Source organism: Staurois parvus, unplaced genomic scaffold (genome assembly GCF_062004578.1).
Source record: "Staurois parvus isolate SC_StPar_1 unplaced genomic scaffold, SC_StPar_1.0 ptg000909l, whole genome shotgun sequence".
Taxonomy (NCBI): Eukaryota; Metazoa; Chordata; class Amphibia; order Anura; family Ranidae; genus Staurois; species Staurois parvus.
Genome location: NW_028318705.1, coordinates 278,749 through 298,823, shown reverse-complemented (window position 1 = coordinate 298,823; position 20,075 = coordinate 278,749). Strand labels below are relative to the sequence as shown.

The 20,075-nt window shown below is 43.9% G+C and overlaps 1 protein-coding gene across 1 annotated transcript in view; it reads right to left on the bottom strand.

Annotated features, from left to right (window-relative positions):
- P4HA3 (prolyl 4-hydroxylase subunit alpha 3) overlaps positions 1 to 20,075 on the bottom strand; it is a 110,485-nt gene that overhangs the window by 33,456 nt on the left and 56,954 nt on the right. Inside the window, exon 4 of the mRNA XM_089656477.1 lies at positions 15,284 to 15,433. Within this exon, the coding sequence (XP_089512603.1) occupies positions 15,284 to 15,433 (150 nt within the window). The remainder of the gene's footprint in view (positions 1 to 15,283; positions 15,434 to 20,075) is intronic.

Below are 20,075 nucleotides of genomic sequence, written 5' to 3'. Positions count from 1 at the left end.
TCGAATGGATGAACCAGGAGACAAAAATATGAAATATGGACCATGCCATACTTTCACTACCACTAATATATTTTGGCAACTAAATTTCCTTTTCTTTGAAAATGATTTTTTTTATATGACTTTGCACCCACTTAGGTGGTAAACATACAGATACGGCAAGCGAGCACCTCTAGCAATCCACTCGTATACCTTGCAGAATGCCTTGGGGGCCCCAATGTTTAACTTCAACCAGTTCCTGGGGTGCAGAATTCATGTCCGCCCTCTTCCAGTGCCTCCATATGTTGATGGATGACCTCACTGACCGATAATGATGCTCAGGAATGAGAACGCCAGATGACAAAGCTTCTTATGCATCTGAGGATTCTGGTGAATTCTTTACTGTTGACTTCCCAGTGCCATCACTCTTGGCACCATTTTTTTTTTTCAGTTTAAAAAAAGTTGTAAAATTGAAGTAAAAGCAAAAATTAAACGGCAAGTAAAGGCAGTTGAAAAACATACAAGGACATTGCCTTTAAGTGTTCTCTATATTTTGTCTCTTATGTGTTTGCTTTTAAAGGGATGAGGTGGTAACCCTAGTAAGGGGTCATTCCTGTGGCCTTTTCTGGCTGTACACCACCCAGATAAGCCTACTTCTGCAACAGATATTCTATGTATGTGCTATGGTCCACCAAAAGAATCAATTCAATTTATTCCCATTGAGAATCAAGGTATATTAATTTCAACATGTCAGGAGGAGCCACACCACTCCGTGACGTCACGCCGCCGGAGCAACGTGGAGCTCCGGCGGCCATCTTGCTACACCAGACGGTCAGTTTTCATTAATCACTGTCTGAAACTACTCTTAATGTGATTTTACCTTGATGCATCACAATAAAGCTTTTACTACCGACTACACTATGGAAGTATCCTTGTCATCCCCTGGGGGAGTACTTTAGTACATATACAGATTCCTTGGACGGATCATTACCACATAGTGGAATCCTGCTTACCCAGAGGGATGCTATCCACCAGGAACATACAGGGGGATCCCCAGAGAAAGAGGACCACCCAAACCAGCCTCATACTAAACAGAGGGAGGACCACCCACTATCAGATGACATCTGGATTTTTTACACACAAAAGCGCATTTAACATGCGCATCCGGTGAGTGCGCATTGTTTATCACTACTGCACAGATACTGGACTTCTATGTCACCTGAGCACTTTAATTTATACATTGATTTCCTGGTCCATATCTTCGTTTGAACTTTTATATACATTTAGATTTATTAGGGATCATTTATCCATATCCATCTTATCTCATATTGATTCATTTTTATTGATTGTTCATTTGTTTTTATCATTTCCTTGGTTCATATTTTAGCGCTGCACTTTATATAAATATATTTTGTCTCTGCTCCTCCCTTTCCTTTGGTTTAGTTAATGCTGTATAGATACCGCCACCCCTTTTCCCAGTAAGGCATTGCAGCTTCTAGCCTCATGTCATGAAGCAGATCACATTATGATCTTTTGACCTATCAGATGTTCATTGTTGTAAGATTCTCTCAGTTTATGGAATAAACTTCACAAGATCTAAAAGATATCATCCGATTGAGTCTTTGACTGTGGTATTCAACTGAGGTTGAAGTTATCGCACTTTCATCACAACTGTAAGTTACAGAGATCACACTTTCAATGCTTAGATTGGAGAGACAGAACAGACATACATTACCTACTAAAATAATTCTGCTCAGCCAGACTTGTGAACCAGACACCCCTGCCAGACAGCATACACATGTCCCTTATCTCAGTGCACTTAAAGTAGAATTAAATTCTCCCTTTTTTTAATGACTGTGTTGCTTTGCATTTATTACACTTACAACCATACACATTTTGCTGAATATTTGGACAAAAATCTTGCATTGATCAATAAACACTGCCACCGGCTCAAAGTCCCAGAGCAGCTTCCTCGAACGTTCAGGTATCCCTGAGAATATCTCATGCACAGTTCAGAATGGACCACACAGAAGCAGGGAGAATGGGGAGCAGGGAAGTGGCTTCCCAACAGTCTATGTCTTTCTATGAATTCACGTAGGTATTGTCCAGGAGCATGCGTGCAAAGGTACATCCATGACTCCCTGAAAGGAGATCAAGCCACCTGACAACCAGACCCAGGGAGAAGACAAGTTGGGGAGAAGGAATGCAAAGCAAAAATGTTAAATACACTTTAAGCAATACAGTCTTGTCCTATCTTTTGCAACTTTTTCTTTCTTCTAGACATCCTCAACCTAACAGCATGGTTTGAGTCTACAAATGGACTATATATAAGCAATAGCATGAGGTCGTCCTTAAGGACTAATCCAAAGACATACAACAAAAGTACAGAGACTTCCAGAAGAGTAACAATGCTCCTGTGTGATTCCAGTGCAGACAGCATTGCCAGCCTGTTAAAGAGAAAAAATAACGGATCTACTGTGTTTTTGTGTTTTTAATTAGACTTCTGCTTCAATGGTAAAACAGAGTTCTTAGGTATGTATGTCTGCTTTGGTGAGTACATCAAGGTACAGGCTCTGGTTGAACCTGGTCTTCACCAGAACTTCTGTAGGTGGGTTTGCAAAACAAGTAGCAGGCCCTTTCAGAGTGCAGTCCCTGTGTTTGTCATGCTGGTAGCATCTGATACCTAACCAGGCCAAAAGGTCATTTTCCAACTAGGTAAGATCATCAGGAAACACAGCAGGGGTCAAGGCAAGGAAAGTTCCAGCAGGGTCAAGAAAAACAAGTGTAGTACTGAGGTCAATCCATAAATCCCCTGAGTTATCAAACTACAATGGACACCTTGAGGCTATCAGAGATTGCTGAACTAATACTAACTCACACAACGATGTTCTCATCCATGCTGTTATGCCGGACTCTATAAAGTGGCAGCTGAAAAAACTACCTGAAGAAACTGAGGAACAAGAGGATTGGGGAGTGCAATAACAAGCAGAGTAAGCCAAGGAGAAAGAATCCATAGAATGAGGCATTATGGACCAAGTAAAATGTGGATGAACTCCAACTGGGTGGCTGAAGAATTTGCCAAACCTGGCAGGAGCAATCAAAACTCAACATGGGTGGCAACAGAGCCAAGAACTATGGCGGGGAAATGTTGCTACTGTGAATCCTGATTGATGTCAACAATGGATATAGCCCACCGGACTGGAGATTTTTCATGAATGAGCTGTGATCATTACAATGGTTATCTCCATGATTGGGAACCATGTTGATTGAGTCTTCCCCATTAGGAATCAGAGCTGTAATTTGAAAATGAGGTCTAGCAACATCTGCACTCCTAGTTCTTACCTCGAACTCTATTTTTTTTTATCTACCCTGGCAGATCCCTCTTTCCTGTACTACAAGGGTTAAACACTCTATGGGTAGAGCAATATGTTGTAATGCACACCTTATCCCTTGCTCTGGTAGGCTACCTCTATGCTATGTGACTGGTCCCCTGAAGCCTCTTTTATACAGTGCTCACAGAAATCATCAAGTACAATGCAAGAATAGTCCAGCATTGAAGGTGAGGATGGCAAGAACCCATCCAACCCAACTCACAGCATCAGAGAAAGGAGGAGTGTACCAAAGACTACCAGAGCAGAGGAAAACCACATCATTCATCTACCCCTAGATGTGACACGCATCCCTTGCAATGTGTGGGGGCAAGCCTATTTTTTAGAAATAAATCATGAAGTTCGGCTTTAAAGTTTTGATTAAGGTTTTCATGGCATAGGACATCATGTCTAAGAGATCATTAATAGCATAACTGCAGACACCATCTGGTTAAATGGGCACTAATAACAATATAAACCTTCAATGTCTGTAGGTCTGTTTTAATATAAGCCTGTACTTGCAAGTAGTGATCATATACATATAATGTTGATTATGTTCTTTTGGAACACTCTCTTACTTCAAGAATGCTGTAACACAGTAAAAGTAAAGACCAGCGTACAGTTTTTACATTGGACTTGTTGCCCAATATTGGCCCTAGGTAGATGTAGCTGATATCTCAGAAGCTGGATCTTGAAGAAGAGGTAGGGGTAGCTGGTGGGCACTTTACTTAACTGTTGGTGGACAGTTTTGTAAAGTATTTGTATTAGATCTTACAGTAGGGTTGATACCTCATCCCCTTAAAACTGAACACATATTAAACACATCATTAGTAATACCTCATCTGAAATATGCAGTTCAGTTTTGGGCACCAATTCACAAAAAGAACATTGGGGAACTGGAGAAAGTACAGAGAAGGGCAACCAAACTGATAAGAGGCATGGAGGAGATCAGCTATGAGGAAAGATTAGAGGAACTGAATTTATTCTCTCTTGAGAAGAGGAGATTAAGGGGGGATATGATCAACATGTATAATACATAAGGGGGGATATGATCACCATGTATAATACATAAGGGGGGATATGATCTCCATGTATAATACATAAGGGGGGATATGATCTCCATGTATAATACATAAGGGGGGATATGATCTCCATGTATAATACATAAGGGGGGATATGATCTCCATGTATAATACATAAGGGGGATATGATCACCATGTATAATACATAAGGGGGATATGATCTCCATGTATAATACATAAGGGGGGATATGATCTCCATGTATAATACATAAGGGGGGATATGATCACCATGTATAATACATAAGGGGGGATATGATCTCCATGTATAATACATAAGGGGGGATATGATCTCCATGTATAATACATAAGGGGGGATATGATCTCCATGTATAATACATAAGGGGGATATGATCTCCATGTATAATACATAAGGGGGGATATGATCTCCATGTATAATACATAAGGGGGGATATGATCTCCATGTATAATACATAAGGGGGATATGATCACCATGTATAATACATAAGGGGGATATGATCTCCATGTATAATACATAATGGGGGATATGATCACCATGTATAATACATAAGGGGGGATATGATCTCCACGTATAATACATAAGGGGGGATATGATCTCCACGTATAATACATAAGGGGGGATATGATCTCCACGTATAATACATAAGGGGGGATATGATCTCCACGTATAATACATAAGGGGGGATATGATCACCACGTATAATACATAAGGGGGGATATGATCTCCACGTATAACACATAAGGGGGGATATGATCTCCACGTATAACACATAAGGGGGGATATGATCTCCACGTATAACACATAAGGGGGGATATGATCTCCACGTATAACACATAAGGGGGGATATGATCTCCACGTATAACACATAAGGGGGGATATGATCATTATGTATAACACATAAGGGGGGATATGATCTCCATGTATAATACATAAGGGGGATATGATCTCCATGTATAATACATAAGGGAGGATATGATCTCCATGTATAATACATAAGAGGGAATATGATCTCCATGTATAATACATAAGGGGGGGAAATGATCTCCATGTATAATATATAAGGGGGGATACGATCTCCATGTATAATACATAAGGGGGGATAAGATCTCCATGTATAATACATAAGGGGGATATGATCTCCACGTATAACACATAAGGGGGGATATGATCTCCACGTATAACACATAAGGGGGGGTATGATCTCCACGTATAACACATAAGGGGGGATATGATCATTATGTATAACACATAAGGGGGGATATGATCTCCATGTATAATACATAAGAGGGAGTATGATCTCCATGTATAACACATAAGGGGGGATATGATCTCCATGTATAATACATAAGGGAGGATATGATCTCCATGTATAATACATAAGAGGGAATATGATCTCCATGTATAATACATAAGGGGGGGAAATGATCTCCATGTATAATATATAAGGGGGGATACGATCTCCATGTATAATACATAAGGGGGGATATGATCTCCATGTATAATACATAAGGGGGATATGATCTTCATATACAATACATAAGGGGGGATATGATCTCCATGTATAATACATAAGGGGGGATATGATCACCATGTATAATACATCAGGGGAATATGATCTCCATGTATAATACATAAGGGGGGGATATGATCTCCATGTATAATACATAAGGGGGGATATGATCTCCATGTATAATACATAAGGGGGGAAATGATCTCCATGTATAATACATAAGGGGGATATGATCTCCATGTATAATACATAAGGGGGGGATATGATCTCCATGTATAATACATAAGGGGGGGGGGATATGATCTCCATGTATAATACATAAGAGGGGATATGATCTCCATGTATAATACATAAGGGGGGATATGATCACCATGTATAATACATAAGGGGGGATATGATCTCCATGTATAATACATAAGGGGGGATATGATCTCCTTGTATAATACATAAGGGGGGATATGATCTCCATGTATAATCCATAAGGGGGATATGATCTCCATGTATAATACATAAGGGGGGATATGATCACCATGTATAATACATAAGGGGGATATGATCTCCATGTATAATACATAAGGGGGGATATGATCTCCATGTATAATACATAAGGGGGGATATGATCTCCATGTATAATACATAAGGGGGATATGATCTCCATGTATAATACATAAGGGGGGATATGATCTCCATGTATAAATACATCAGTGGTTCATATAGTGAACTCGGTATAGAGTTATTCACACTGAGGTCATCACAGAGGACAAGGGGGCACTCTTTACGTCTGGAGGAAAAGAAATGTAATCTCCAAACATGTAAAGGTTTCTTCACAGTAAGAGCTGTAAAAATGTGGAATAAACTCCGTCAAGAGTTGGTTCTGGCCAGCTCAGTGTATTGCTTTAAAAAAGTCCTGGATTCTTTCTTGGATACACAGAATATAACTGGATATAACATCTATAGGTAAAGTTGATCCAGGGAATATCCAATTGCCTCTCAGTGGATCAGGAAGGAATTTTTTTCACAGCAGGAGCAAATTGGATCATGCTTTGCTGGGTTTTTCTTTTGCCTTCCTCTGGATCAACTGTGGGTATAGGATTATAACTTTTTTTTTTTTTTTTAATGGTTGAACTGGGTGGACTTTTGTCTTTTTTCAGCCAGACTAACTATGTAACTATGTAAAAAATATTAAATGCACAGGTTCTGAGGCTAATTTAATAAAGACAAGGCACTAAGTCAGTTTAATTAGCACCTTAATCAGCCACAGAACCTGAGTAATTAATATGTGTTCAGTTTTAAAGGAATGAGGTGACAACCCTATCTTACAGTAGTATAAGTCCTCAGCAGTAGAGCTAGAAGACTGAAGACCAGGTCAAGTGCAGACAACAGGTTCCAATAGATCCGATGAGAAGCCAATTGACAGGATAAGCACAGACACGCTTAGTATAAACACAATTCATGGGAGCAATCAAAAGCAAGAGCAGTGAGAAAGAATTCTGAGACAGACTTCTATCCAGGGCATGAAAAAACACACAAACCTAATGATCAGCCATGGGTTTGAAGTTCTGGCCTCTCAATGAAGCCCACTAATGAGTTCAGGTGTGAACAGCAGAGATCTGAACTGCAGAGCTGAATAATGACCAGCAGAAGGTGAAGGTTCAAGGCTGAACATTCCAAAAAAGTAACCATTTTGTATCATCCATTTCAATATGAAACTAGTTATGATTATCTAACGCACCCAAAACCAAATTAAAAGAGTTTAATTTCTTTCTACTTCCCCAGCAGAAAATTTTATTACATTTTATTAAATCACAGGCTATATATGTAGAAACTGGTAGATAAAAATAATGGTTGTTATGGCTAGGGTGAAATAAAAATTCAATACAGAAATCTGTGATTTTCCATCACTGCTCTGTGCTTCCCACACTGCAAGCCAGATCTGAGGTTACAAGAGAATATTAATTCCACATTCTAGTCCGGATTGCAGATTAGCTGATGCTTACTCCAGTGAGTGGTTGAAGAAGAATTAATTAGATCTGGAATATCCAACAGCTCTGTAAATGCCAGGTATAGTCATGCTCTGCTACACATAGAGTAAAATGATATGAAGGACTTACAGAATGCAGACTAGGCTGTATAGCAACGGGTAAAGAAGACTGTCTGTATTTGAGGGTCACATCACCCCTCCATAGTGATTGATGAGCAAATAACTAGTGGTGGGACACTAAGCCAGCCACTTTTAAGAGAAGATAATTGTACAGATGTTGCTAGAGCCACCAAATAATAAGAATGGTTGGCAGAGGTTCAGTGTCATCCTGACTTGTTCCACAATTAGTAATTCTTTTGTCTCCAAATTGCAGGAGCTAAACTCTGCTGAGTAAGAAACACAGGATGGGGTGTAACATTGGGGCACAGAGAGCTCTGGTGTATTTCCCTAAGTTGGCCATTCAGATGTTTCCATAATTAGGGTTGGGAACCCTCTAGTGAAGAATAGGAAGTGGTCCCCAAAGTAGTGAGTGGGATGTACCATAGATAATAAGGAAATGCCAGCCCTGCAATTCTAGTAAGAGGGCTCTGTATAAAAAGGATTGCAGGAGTCCTCTGGTGGTTGGTCATAAGAAACAATGCAAAGATGTAATCTTTAATGATCTAGCTTCTGGGAGCTTCCCCTTAGGGGGAAAGCATGGAAGTAGAGGTGCAGGACTAATGGGAATACTCATATCCCTTTGGCATGGGTCATGAGTCTTTGGCAAAACCCGATAAAACCCATGTATGGGCTGCTCCTGGACTTCATTTCTGCTGTTTTCTATCTGTGTGCAACAAATGAATGTGTCTTCAACACTGGGATGACTGGAAGGAAGTATATATATACAGTAAATCAAGTGCAGTCGAGTAAAGAGTTACAAGGTTTTTGTTGCTTGGACTCCTCTTTCCCCAACCTTCAAGATGGCAACATCATCTAAAAAGGAAACAGGTGCTGGGTGAGGATGCTATTGGGGCCCATTGCTGTGTGGACTTAGGAAGGTGTTGCAATCACCTCCATGGACACAGGTGTATAAAATCAAGCCCCTAAGCATGCAGACTGCTTCTACAAACATTGGTGAAAGAATGGGTAGCTCTCAGGAGCTCAGTGAATTCAAGCATGGCGCACACTAATTCTGCACACTAATAGTCGCCCAATAATTGTGCACAGAGATATTCTCCTAAGAAAGCCAAAACCTCACTTTTACTTTTCTACGTATTCAGGTTTAAGGTTTGTTAACATTTTGGATTGACCGAGAGCACTGGAGCTATTCAACAATGAATTTAATCCTCAAAAATACAACTTGACTAATAATTGTGCACATAGCGTATATTTACACTATATTGCCAAAAGTATTGGCCCCGCCCTCCAAATCATGTGATTCAGGTGTTCCAATCCCTTCCATGGCCACAGGTGTATAAAATCAAGCACCTAGGTATGCAGACTGCTTCTACAAACATTGGTGAAAGAATGGGTCGCTCTCAGGAGCTCAGTGACTCCAAGCGTGGTCCCGTGATAGGTTGTCACCTGTGCAATAAGTCCATACGTGACATTTCCTGGCTACTAAAAATTCCACGCTCAACTGTGGACCAAGCCCCCTATGGGCAGGGCGAAATGCATCAGTGAGCATGGCCAGAGTGATGGCTGAGTCCATCCTACTACATCCCATTGTTCTCTGACTCGTTGGGTTTGGTTTGAGCGCCATCCATCCTCATCTATACCGCTGAGTGTCTGCAGTTACTTGGGACGCTGCTCCCATCTTTTCTTCTTTGCCGGTGGGGTGATCCTTGTTCTCTGGCAGTCTTGAGCGGTGCCAGAAACACATTCATGATTTCAACTGTCAGTGGTATTATAACAAACTGGAAGGAACTGGGACAAACTGTAACTCAGCCACCAAGTGGTAGGCCACATAAAGATGACAGAGCGGGGTCAGCGCATGCTGAAGCGCACAGTGTGCAGAAGTCACCAACTGTCTGCAGAGTCAATAGCTAAAAACCTCCAAGCATCTTGTGGCCTTCAGATTAGCAGAACAACAGTACATAGAGAGCCTCACGGAATGGGTTTCCATGGCCGAGCAGCTGCATCCAAGCCTTACATCACCAACTGCAATGTAAAGCGTTGGATGCCGTGGGGTAAAGCATGCCGCCACTGGACTCTAGAGCAGGGGAGATGTGTTCAATGGGGTGACAAATCACGCTTCTCTGTCTGGAAATCTGATGGATATGTCTGGGTTTGGCGGTTGCCAGGAGAATGGTACTTGCCTGACTGCATTGTGCCAAGTGTAAAGTTTGGTGGAGGGGGGATTATGGTGTGGGGTTGCTTTTCAGGGGTTGGGCTTGGCCCCTTAGTTCCAGTGAAGGGAACTCTTAAGGCATCAGCATACCAAGACATTTTAGACAATTTCATGCTCCCAACTTTGTGGGAAGAGTTTGGGGATGGCCCCTTCCTGTTCCAACATGACTGCACACCAGTGCACAAAGCAAGGTCCATAAAGACATGGATGAGCGAGTTTGGGGTGGAGGAACTTGACTGGCCTGCACAGAGTCCTGACCTCAACCCCACAGAACAACTTTGGGATGAATTAGAGTAAAAACTGTGACCCAGGCCTTCTCGTCTGGCAGTACCTGACCTCACAAATGTGTTTCTGGGAGAAGTGTCAAACCTTCCTATAGACACCCTCCTTAACCTTGTCTACGGCCTTCCCAGAAGAGCTGAAGCTGTTATAGCTGCAAAGGGCGGGGCCGACTCAATATTGAATCCTACGGACTAAGACTGGGATGACATTAAAGTTCATGTGCATGTAAAGCTAGGCGTTCTAATACTTTTGACAGTATAGTATATATCCAATCCACACTGCACATATGCTTTACCTAATCTGCATTTATATGCCCCTGGACACAGAATATGTGCCATATATGTTGCACCATTACCACTCTATACTGTGTGCTGGTTGGATAGGATGACTGATAAGTGCACCAACTTCTTAAAAAGCCCCAACAATAGCCAGCAGAAGAACAGCCCTTCCCCATTAAATCCTACAAGCCCTTTCCCCTCTCTATAATTTTCTCATGAACAGTGCATACCAGTCAGTCTAGGCCTAGCATAACCGCCATTTATGCAATCCGGCAGTATAGTTCCGGTATTTTGTAGCTTAGGTTTTATTACTGCTCACTGCTGCGCCTAAGGTGGTTTTGCTACTGTTTATGCTGATCTGGACACTAAACATCATCTTATGCTTAGTCCTTGCCACTCATCATTCTGTATACTAAAAGATGTTACTACCATTGTTGATTCAACATTAAAATTGCATTTTTACCAGCTTTGTTTAGTGACAATGTACAAAGTATAACCCTTAACAAAACCAATTTATTAGGTCAATGGGAAAAATGCCCTGTACAGTGGTGGTCAGTAGGAAGCTTGCAACCCTGCAACAAGCAGTAAAAAGAGCATTGATGTCATGATGCTGGCTTTGTCAAGTGACATTGGCCCCAAAACCATTCAAATGGGATGTCAATCAGCTTCAGCTCAGGGAACCCCTGGAAACCTCTGTAGGAACCCTAGGTTCCACAGAACCTTGGTTGAGAATGGCTGCACTAACCAATGACAATGGCCATTTTTGGTCCCACTGTCCAGTAATGCCAGGCATTTTCCTTTCAATGACCACCAGCAGTGAGGCATTTGATTCTTCTTCTGCTGACCAGTAACACTGCCAATTTTTGTCTCTCGCTGACTGTTTTGCCCATCATTGGCCCTATTGATACTGTCTGAGCCACAATGTTGGCAACAAAGTAGTATCCTGTACAGTAAAGATACCTTTACATCCCAGGGAAAACCAGAGCCCCTTCATTTCAGCAGCAACAGAAAATATCAGGATAATGCAATTCATCAGAAAAAATCTAAGACATTTTTAGCTGCAGAAATTCTTCCCCTGACACGTATCAAATATTTAACATGTGGCTGCCAGACCCTGGCCGTTGAGGATGATTTGAAAATTCTTTACATTACACAGATCATATACAACATCTTTACTGAATTCAGGAATGTACCTTCATGCCGTTGTAACTAGTGAGCTGACATCTTTACTCCAGACCTATTGCTGGCTAGTTAAAGGAACCTATCATAATGGCTGGTACTTGTGCCAGTTGAGGTGCCCATCTGGTATTAAGAGGATTGTCATTGTCTTCCTCTGGTAAGTCAAGCTATTTCCGGGGCCTGGCACACCTTTGCTGCCCCAGTGCTAGCACCCAACATATTTCTGCCCCACTACTAGCACCCCCCCCCCCCATTCCTGCTTTAGTTCTAGCTCTGGAGGTTAGCTAAAAATGGAAAGTCTAATGCCCTGGAGATTCAGCAAGGTGGAGCTCCTTATGTACCCAATGGTGTTAATCAACTGTTAAGCGTGGTCCAAATGAACGTTCACCAGTTCACATGGACCACCCAACATTCCAAAAATGAAAAATGCCGTTAAACAATTGACCTGACCTTTTGAAAAAGCGCTTCTCAGCCTGAAACATATTAAAAGGTGACCCCTGATCCCATTTGAATAAGTTAGGTTCACACTGGTTGTAGTGTCTAAAGCTCCCCTGAAAATCAGTCCCCATTGGTCATACTTCCACCTCCCTAATGCCTGTTTTTTTTTTCGAGTCGCAACTGTGGTTGGATCTTGGACTACAATGGGGGAATTCGGCAAGCAGCAGTACTTGTCAAAGCTGTTTGCTAAGTTAAAATTGCTATATGTGACGTGTTCTCCCCCCAGCAACCAGCATGTTCACCTGGATATTGGCGGTTGGTGGTGGTGTTGGTGGGGGTAAGAAAACACGGTCGAACCACCAGTTTATGCCACCTGTGTGAATGAAGCCGAAAAGCTGCTGCAGCCCGAAGGGTGATGAGTTGTTTTCTTTTGTGACTGATTTGCTGCAGTCCAATGGAGGCTAGACTGGCACCTAGGGATTTTGCTGTGGTGCTGGTCATAAACCCCTCACTTTGAACCACTAATTGCTCTATGAGAGCAGTGACCTTGCTACAGAGGTCAGATGCCCCCCTACTTAGTCAGCAAGAAAGGTTAGTTTGCTGATTGCAGAGCTGTTGGTGTGGCTCACAGTAAAAGCAGCAGTCCTTAGATGCAGACTAGTGGCAGGGAACCAGTTTTGTAAAAGATTTGGTTAGAATTTTGTTTGAACATTCATATGGGAATTCTGAGAAAATGATTGTCAGAACTTTCTTTCTAGCCATCAAGTCAACTAATTGTAAGCTCTTAAAATTTCATCCAGACCTGCTGTTTGAATAGAACTCCGAACATATTAGACAGGTTCAGATTTTCTTGTCATTATGGTTAAATACAAATGTCAGTTTGACCCCACTAACCATTAGAAAATCAAACACACATTCCTAAATTTCACTGGTGTATGGCCAGCTTTAGATTGGGATAGCTAGTAGTAACTAATCACATTCAATTGGACTTGTTCTGTGATGTTGAAGACCTTATGTAGCATCTCCGAGCCACTGTTTTAGTTCATTGGATCTGAAGAAGTGGCTTGGAGGAGCTATAGCAACATTACCATTTCATCATTGGATCTGAAGAAGTGGCTTGGAGGAACTACATAAGGTCTTCGGTGTTACATCAGCATCAACATTACAGCATTGATTTTGAAGAAGGGGCTTGCAAAAGCTACATAAGGTCTTCAACACTACATCAGCATCAACATTAAATAATTGGATCTGAAGCAGTGACTTGGACAAGCTACATAAGGTTTTTAATGTTACATCAGCATCAACATTAAACAATTGGGTCCGAAGAAGTGGCTTGAAGGACCTACTTATGGTCTTCAATGTTATATCAACATCAAAGTTACATCATTGGATCTGAAGGGGCTTGATGGAGCTACATAAGGTCTATCATGGTATATCAGCATCAACATTTCATTACTGAATCTAAAGAAGGGGCTTGGAGTAGCTACATAAGGTCTTCAACATTACATAATTGGATCTTATGTGGCTTGGAGGAACTACATAAGGTTCTCAATGTTACCTTAGCAACAACATTACATCATTGAATTTGAAGAAGGGGCTTGCAGAAGCTACATAAAGTCTTCAACATTACATCAGCATCAACAGTACATCATTGGATCTGAAGAAGTGGCTTGGACAAGCTACATAAGATCTTCAATGTTACATCAGCATCAGCAGTAAACAATTGGATCCAAGGAAGTGGCTTGGAGGACCTACTTAAGGTCTTCATTGTTATATCAGAATCAACATTACATCGTTGGATCTGAAGGGGCTTGGAGGAGCTACATAAGGTCTTTAATGGTATATAAGTATCAATATTACATCACTGAATCTGAAGAAGGGGCTTGGAGTAGATACATAAGGTCTTCAACATTACATCCTTGAAGGGGCTTGGAGGAGCTACACAAGGTCTTCAGTATTACCTCAGCATCAACATTACATCATTGGATTTGAAGAAGTGGTTTGGAAAAGCTACAAAACATCTTCAATATTACAAAACAAGTCCAGTTAAATGTGACCAACTGCGCCTAGATATATTGTACCATGACCTGGATCAATGAGAACCTTCACCAACATTTCAGTTGGGTACCACCAGGGGGATTATAACACAGAAAGGACACTTGGAGCGCAACCTCCTGTTGAGGACCCACTGTGTGCTGCACCAGTATCCTTTGGACCACTTTGCTGAGTGAATCAGGTTCACCTCTCAGCAAACCCTGGGTTTACTTTGACTTCTGTCTTTCAAATGGCTTCCAGTGGCTTTAATAGTTGACTCAATCAGTTGAATGCCATTAAGAGGTAGCAATAAATATTGATAATTGATCATATACTGCACTATAATATTGGTCAGATTCATTTTTGTGTGCACACAAACGTAACATTCCCCTAGTAAGCCGAAGTCTTCACAGAGAAAAGCTTTGCTTGAATTGCCAACAAAAGAACGGTTGAAAACTCTGGAAATATCTTGACTCTTGGACCATTTCCTGGATTGGCCTTTCAATGACTGATTTTATGTGTTGCTGGAGATGCTCCTAAGACAAAACACCAGTTAAATGGCTAAATTTAAAGGGGGAACATGATTTAGGGAAGCTGTTTTGCCTGCCAAAGCATTTTGTATTTCTGACAATGCAATCCTGAGATTTACACAGATCTGCCGTAGGGCACAGCCCAGTCTGGTGGGACAGGAGACCTGATTGTAGAGACTGAAGTAGGCTGATACCAGGTCAAAGTCTATTACTTATCTTGCCTGCATTAGAAAAATGCATTCAATGTTGTGGTAGTTATTACAGAGCTGCATTCATTTTTTTTTGTATATCTGCATGGAGTTCAGATTTATCTTACCTTGTAGTAGGAAAACGCCAAATAATCCAGAGCATCTTCAAGGGACCCCTCATCTTCAGTGAACCAGTTGCCATAGGACCCCCGGAACATGCTGACCGCCTCTTCCAACCAAGGAATGGAGTGGTAGTAGTCCTCCATCTCATAGGCCACCTAAGGGAACATAAAGGAAAGCCTGGAGTAAGAAAAAAGAAGACCTGAACGAAGGGCCGGCATGACGGGGGTTAAAGGGGGTTGGGAGAGGCAGAGTCCTATTAGCATAAGGGGGAGTCAAGATAGTTAAGGAAGGAGTGGGGGAACTACGAGGGGTGGTCCTACAGGGGGTTTTCAGTCTGAAGAGAGTTTTCACAGGGAAAACTTCCCTCCTGCATGCCCGTTGTTTGATGGTTTGTCTGGGTGGTGATTGTGCCATATTGGTGCTGGGGGACGTTTGGTGGGGTGCAAGGTCCTCGTTAGTTAAGGTGGGCACAAGAAAAGGCACTTTGTAGGAACCTGTCTGAGGTATGGCTTTCAGTTGTGCTGGTGAGGGTATCTGCGGTGGTGTTTCTGAGTCGGTGATGTTGAGGCTGGAGGTCTAGTCAAGCAGGACGCAGGTATTCATTTTCTTGATGCCTATTGGGACCTTGCAAGAACGTATGTTTATACTGTGTTTTCTGTTATTTAAAATGTTATTTATCGATGGTTGTAAGAAACGTCCGGTTTTGAAGGCCATTAACTCCATTTGTTGTCAGTGTGGTTACTTAGGTTAAGGATGGGGGGTAGGTATTGTTTGAGTGGGACTTACAAGCCATCTTTAGTGCCTTGGTCAAGCCCAGAGTATTATGGAGAGGTATAATTCTACCATCTACTGATAAATCTCACTGACTGTAGACAAATATATCGAGGGGTTAGATCTGAAAACTCACATGAAATATAAGATGTGGGACCCACCAGTCCTGTGTGCTTATATAAGGGGCGGGGTTTCCGGATCCGAGAGTTCCTGCTTAAAGTGTACAGCCATCTCTAAGGTTGGAGGTCCTCCTGAAGGTTGAGTTATCCCTGTATGCGACCTTCGCCTTGTCCTGGGGCATTCATGGTAACGGCACAAGTAAAGGTGCCCCATGTGCAGGAGAGTGACCCCAGACTAACTGCCTAGCACAGTCCAGAAGAGCCCACCTTGGGGGTAGTTATCTAATGGGGCCCAGACTTGGCGCACAACGAGAAGGGGAACATGGAGGAAGTCCCACCTGCCTACCCCAGACAACCCATGCTTTCATGCACACCTGCTGTGCCCATTATGAGGGGTTCCCACTATTCCAGTGCTGAGTTCCCAGGTCTGTACACCTGCTGTGCCCATTATGAAGGGTTCCCACTATTCATGTGCTGAGTTCCCGGGTCTGTACACTTGCTGTGCCCATTATGAGGGGTTCCCACGATCCCTGTGCTGAGTTCCCAGATCTGTACACCTGCTGTGCCCATTATGAAGGGTTCCCACCATTCATGTGCTGAGTTCCCGGGTCTGTACACCTGTTGTGCCCATTATGAGGAGTTCCCATCATCCCTGTGCTGAGTTCCCGGGTCTGTACACCTGTTGTGCCCATTATGAGGAGTTCCCATCATCCCTGTGCTGAGTTCCCAGGTCTGTACACCTGCTGTGCTCATTATGAGGGGTTCCCATCATCCCTGTGCTGAGTTCCCGGGTCTGTACACCTGTTGTGCCCATTATGAGGGATTCCCACCATTCATGTGCTGAGTTCCCGGATCTGTACACCTGCTGTGCCCATTATGAGGGGTTCCCACCATCTCTGTGCTAAGTTCCCAGGTCTGTACAACTGCTGTGCCCATTATGAGGGGTTCCCACCATTCATGTGCTGAGTTCCTGGGTCTGTACACCCGCTGTGCCTATTAGGAGGAGTTCCCACCATTCATGTGCTGAGTTCCCGGGTCTGTACACCTGCTGTGCCCATTATGAGGGGTTCCCACCATCCCTGTGCCAAGTTCCCGGGTCTGTACACCTGCTGTGCCCATTATGAGAGGTTCCCACCATCCTTGTGCTGAGTTCCCGAGTCTGTACACCTGCTGTGCCCATTAGGAGGAGTTCCCACCATCCCTGTGCTGAGTTCCCAGGTCTGTACACCTGTTGTACCCATTATGAGGGGTTCCCACCATTCCTGTGCTAAGTTCCCGAGTCTGTACACCTGCTGTACCCATTATGAGGGGTTCAAAAAAATATTTTTGCGTTCAAAAAAGTCCCTGACCCTTTCCAAAAAATGCACCGGGTGAAAATGCACATGTTAAATGGACTGCTGTGCGTTTGTGCACAACGCTGCGGAAAACTCATAGGTCTGAACCTGAAGGAAAGGATATCCAGCTTTTCCTGCGGTCAGAAGGAAAATCTGCTTTCTATTTCGGTTTTCCGGCTGGAAGGAGCGCACCGGGTGTCAGAGATCTGCTCTTTCTCAGCCTCGGCCCACCAATGACATTTTCCGCCCAATAAAAATCTGCTGTAAATGTCTGATGTTGCAAACGGAGATTTTCAGCTGCGAGGAAAAGTCTTCAGCCCATATGCTGCGAGTTGTACAAGATCTGCATTGATTGGTTCCAGACTCTGCTACCGAACACACGTCCAAATTATTCCCAGCTCCCGAAATTAACTCACAGGAGAAATCCAGGCAACAGCAAACATATAAGGTGCATACAGTGCAGGGGAGCCGCTTCACCTGGCATTTGTAGTTCTGTCCATCCAGTCTTGACATTTACACTGCTCTGTCACACAGTACAGACCTGTCTATACTGAAACCTGTGATTGCTGTCCTTACTCTCCAAAAACACTCCATACACGTTCCCTACTGGACGACCTTATAATCTATTTTTCATGAAATCGTCTCCTAGGCTTGGTTCCAGGGGCGGACTGACCATTTGGAAACTCGGGCATTGCCAGAGGGCCCGGGGTCAGTAGGGGCCCCCATGAGATGCCCCTGGTACCTTTTTCATAGGCTTTTTTGAGTTTGGGCAAGGACACAGGGGTTTCATGATCCCCTATGGCCCGGGGGCCCTATGAGTTGTCAGTCCGCCCCTGCTTGGTTCACATCTATGCATTTTGCATTTGATGCTTTCTCCGGCGCTTTTTGCAGTTTGGTTTACATTTTTCTACATTCATTTTTGATGCGTTTTGAGTGTTGCTGAGCAGAATAAAAATGCAGCTTCTCCATTGAACTCTATTGTATTGCTTGTGATATACCGGCCTCCTGGATCCATATCCCGCTTCCTGGATGACTTCTCCTCCTGGCTACCCTTCTTCCTCTCCTCTGAGCTACCCACTATCATCCTTGGGGATTTCAACATCCCTGTCAACCTCGACAACCCGGACACAGCCCGTCTCCTCCACTTAACCTCCTCCTTTGCACTTGCACAGGGCATACAATCCACCACCCACTCCGACGGAAATATCCTGGACCTTGTCTTCTCCAACCGCTGCGCTCCCCACAACCTCACTAACACCCCCTTCCCTCTCTCTGACCACAACCTGATCACCTTCTCTATCTCCTCGTCCTCCAACGCCTACCCCTCCAAATGTCACACTACTACCAGCCGTAACCTCCGCAACCTTAACCCTGCCCCCCTCCACGCTGCAGCTGATCAACTCCACGACCGCATCCTCCCCCTGTCCTGCCCCAACTTGGCTTTGACCGCCTACAACAATGCGCTCTCAACAGCCCTTGACTCACTAGCGCCTTTAACCACACGCAACATCAGACCCCGACCGCTCCAGCCCTGGCAGACTCATCACACCAAAACCCTCAAACGACAGAGTCGTGCCCTGGAGCGACTATGGCGCAAAACCAAATCCCAACAAGCCTTCACCTGCTACAAATCTGCCTTCCGCACCTACACCTCCTCCCTCCATGCTGCCAAACAGGCCTACTTCTTGATCCTCATCAAGGCCCTCTCCTCCAATCCTCGCCGACTCTTCTCTGCCTTCAGCTCTCTACTCTCGCCACCCCCACCTCCACCCAGCACCTCACTCACTGCCCTTGAGATTGCCAATCACTTCAAAAACAAGATTGACACAATTCGCAAGGACATTGCCGCAACTCACACGCCCTCTCAACCCGTCCCCTCTCACACAGCTACCCCCTTATCCCCCCTCCCCCTCGACATAACCCGCAGGGACTTCGTCGCTGCTCAAACTCTCTCCAACCCCCTTCACCCTCACTCAGCTACCCCCTCTACACCCCTCTCCCACGGCCCCACCACTGCTCTGACCTCCTCTCCCACCCCACCCTACATTCCTCATACTGAAGCTCCCCCCAACACTTCACACCTTTGACCTTACTACCATCGAGGAAGTCTCCAAGATCCTCTCTGATGCCCGCCTCACCACCTGCCCCCTCGACCCTATCCCCTCACAACTCCTACGACCTTCCTCCTCCTCCATCCTACGCTCCCTCACCCACATCTTCAATCTCTCCCTCTCCTCAGGCACTTTCCCCTCCCCTCTGAAACATGCACACATCACCCCCATACTTAAAAAGCCCTCCCTGGACCCCAATGACCCGAACAACCTCAGACCCATCTCCCTGCTCCCATTTACATCTAAACTCCTCGAGCGCCTAGTCTACGCCCGCCTATGCTCTCACCTCAACGACAACAACCTCCTCGATCCCCTACAGTCCGGCTTCCGTCCCCTACACTCCACCAAAACTGCCTTACTCAAACTCTCCAATGACCTGCTAACCGCCAAAGCTAATGGCCACTATTCAGTGCTCCTACTCCTTGACCTCTCTGCGGCCTTCGACACAGTCGACCACCCCAC